A 2,243-nucleotide genomic window follows, 5' to 3' on the forward strand; every position below is an offset into this window, starting at 1 on the left:
GGGGCCCGCCCCACAGCACCAGCTCGATGCTGCGGCAGCCCAGGCCCAGGGCACTAAGGTAGCCGCTGATGTCCGAGCGGCCCCAGAAGTTGTCCTCCAGCAGGCAGGCGCTGTGGGCAGAGCTGATGTAGTAGTGGGAGAGGGGCTGCGCCATGTCCTGGCACACCTTGCGGTGCTGCGGGTCGAAGATGGAGCAGTCCGCGGAGAGCAGGTAGCGTGTGAAGCCATCGATGGCCAGGTAGCCCTTCTCACGGCCCTCCTTGGAGGGCTCATACTTGCCAACGATCTCCAAGCACTTCTCTTCCGTCACCCCCTCCATGCCCTGCTCCACCTCCAGGAACATCAGCAGGTCCTTCAGCCCCAAGTACTCCTTGTTGCTGGAGAACTGCACCAGAAGGAAAAAGATCTCGGGGCGGGTGCAGAGCTCGCAGTACGCCTCCACGAAGAGGTCACAGGCCACCTCCGTGCCAGGACGCTCACTGGCCTTCTGCAGCTCCTTGAACTTCAGCTCGATGGTGGAGGTCCTCATGCCTGGGTTGAGGGCTTTGATCAGCTGCACAGCCCGGGACACAGGGATGTGGCCAGACTTCTCTAGGTCAGCGAGGTCAAAGACGGAGGAGATCCAGGAGGTCCGGAGGCTGGGGTGGCTGGTCCCAGGCGCCTCGGGTGTGTGTTTCCCGTAGGACACCAGGTACCGCAGCCCCATCACCCAGGCGCTCACCACGTCGGCTGAGCTGGCCACCAGGTCCAGGGACTCATAATTGTCTCCATAGATGATGGAGAAGGCGCACTCGTCCGGGAACTGGTCGGAGAGGCCGTTGCTGCGCAGGACGGGCGTCTTCTTGCCCACACGCACCTCTTTGACTGACTTGATCTCGATCTTGGCCTTCTCCGAGTCCTTCTTGGAGGGCTCCCAGCGCACAGAGCGCATGTCAGCATCCAGCACAAAGAAGCGGCTGTACATGCGGGAGTTGGAGCGCACCTTCTTCAGCTCGCAGCCCTCCAGCATGAAGGAGATGCAGGCAGCCGTGCTGTTGATCTTGCGGTCGTTGGGCATGGTGCTGAAGGACACCGTCTTCTTCTTCTGCGGCGGCCGCTGCCGGGATCCATCCTGCCAAGGTGGGAAAAGGGGGAAGAGCCATCAGGGATGGGACAGGCAGCATACACCCCGCCAGCTCCCGACACCCTTCTGCCACACACTCTCCCCACCCCAGCCCCAACGCACTGCGCAGCACCCCAGGGTGCCCCAGGGTGCCCCAGTGCCACACGAAGCCCAGTCCACCCCAGTCCGACCCTCTCCCTGGAGGCTGGGAGCCAGCTCCAGCCCTGGCCTCCCCCGCGGCTCACTGCCTGGCTTATTTTAACTCTGCTTTCCTTCCTTCCTTCCTGCTCCCGGCCCTGAGCCGGATCCTTCCCCGCTGTTCACTCGCCCTCGGAGGCACGGCCATGCACAGGCAGCCCGGCACGGTCCCCATCTCCCCGGCCCAGGGACATCAGAGGAAAACGGGCACCCTGCAGGACCAGCCTGTGCCCACAGCAGCCCCATCCCTGCAGAGGGGCACGTGCCACAGCCCCTCATGCCCTCCCCTGCACCCTGGGCACCAATCCCGGGCACCGTGGTGCAGGGTTGCCTGGGGTGCCCCGAGAGGGGCAGAGCTGCTCCTGGGGAGCTCCAGCCCGATCCCCCACTCCATCTGCTGGGGAGCGGTGCAGGACAGCTGCCTGCAAATGCCACACACTGGGGACGAGCGTGGCCCATCATCCCGTCCTGCAGAGCCCATGGCTGCTGCTGCCTGTACAGGGCCACGGGGGGTATGGGCTGCCTGCTCCTCATGCCCACGCTCTGCCCGTGCCCTTGCACCAGCCCTGCCCCTCGGTGGGGAGGGGGGACTCTGCCGCCAAGGGGCTGGAGAGGGCAGGGGATGAGGGGGAACAGCAGGGCCGGGAGCATATTATGGGATGGATTTCATTAAGTTGTGTGGCAGGAGGAGATTTAATCCACTTCTTCAAGATTATGGTGAGTCACCTCTAATCTGGTGATGTCTCCGGCAGAGGCAGGTCCTGCGCAGCTGCCTGGGTTGGGGGCAAGGGGTTGTCCCCCTCTGGCACCCCAACAACTTCCACAGCACAGTGGGTTGGCAGCCTGGACGAGCACATCCCCGTGCCTCACCCCGAAGGGTCTGGATCTGCTGCTGTGGGGCCATGCAGCCCCGGCCCAGGGCAACCAGGACGGGTCATGCAGG

At 64.2% G+C, this 2,243-nt stretch overlaps 1 protein-coding gene across 1 annotated transcript in view; it reads right to left on the minus strand.

The window, feature by feature from the left end:
- Nucleotides 1-1,114, minus strand: part of LOC104289278 (inactive phospholipase C-like protein 2) — an 11,806-nt gene extending 10,692 nt beyond the window's left edge. The window contains exon 1 of the mRNA XM_009888198.1: nt 6-1,114. Within this exon, the coding sequence (XP_009886500.1) occupies nt 6-1,057 (1,052 nt within the window). The 5' untranslated portion in view covers nt 1,058-1,114. The remainder of the gene's footprint in view (nt 1-5) is intronic.
- Between the last annotated feature and the right edge of the window lie 1,129 nt (nt 1,115-2,243).

This window comes from Charadrius vociferus, unplaced genomic scaffold (assembly GCF_000708025.1).
Source record: "Charadrius vociferus isolate BGI_N301 unplaced genomic scaffold, ASM70802v2 scaffold2757, whole genome shotgun sequence".
Lineage (NCBI taxonomy): Eukaryota > Metazoa > Chordata > Aves > Charadriiformes > Charadriidae > Charadrius > Charadrius vociferus.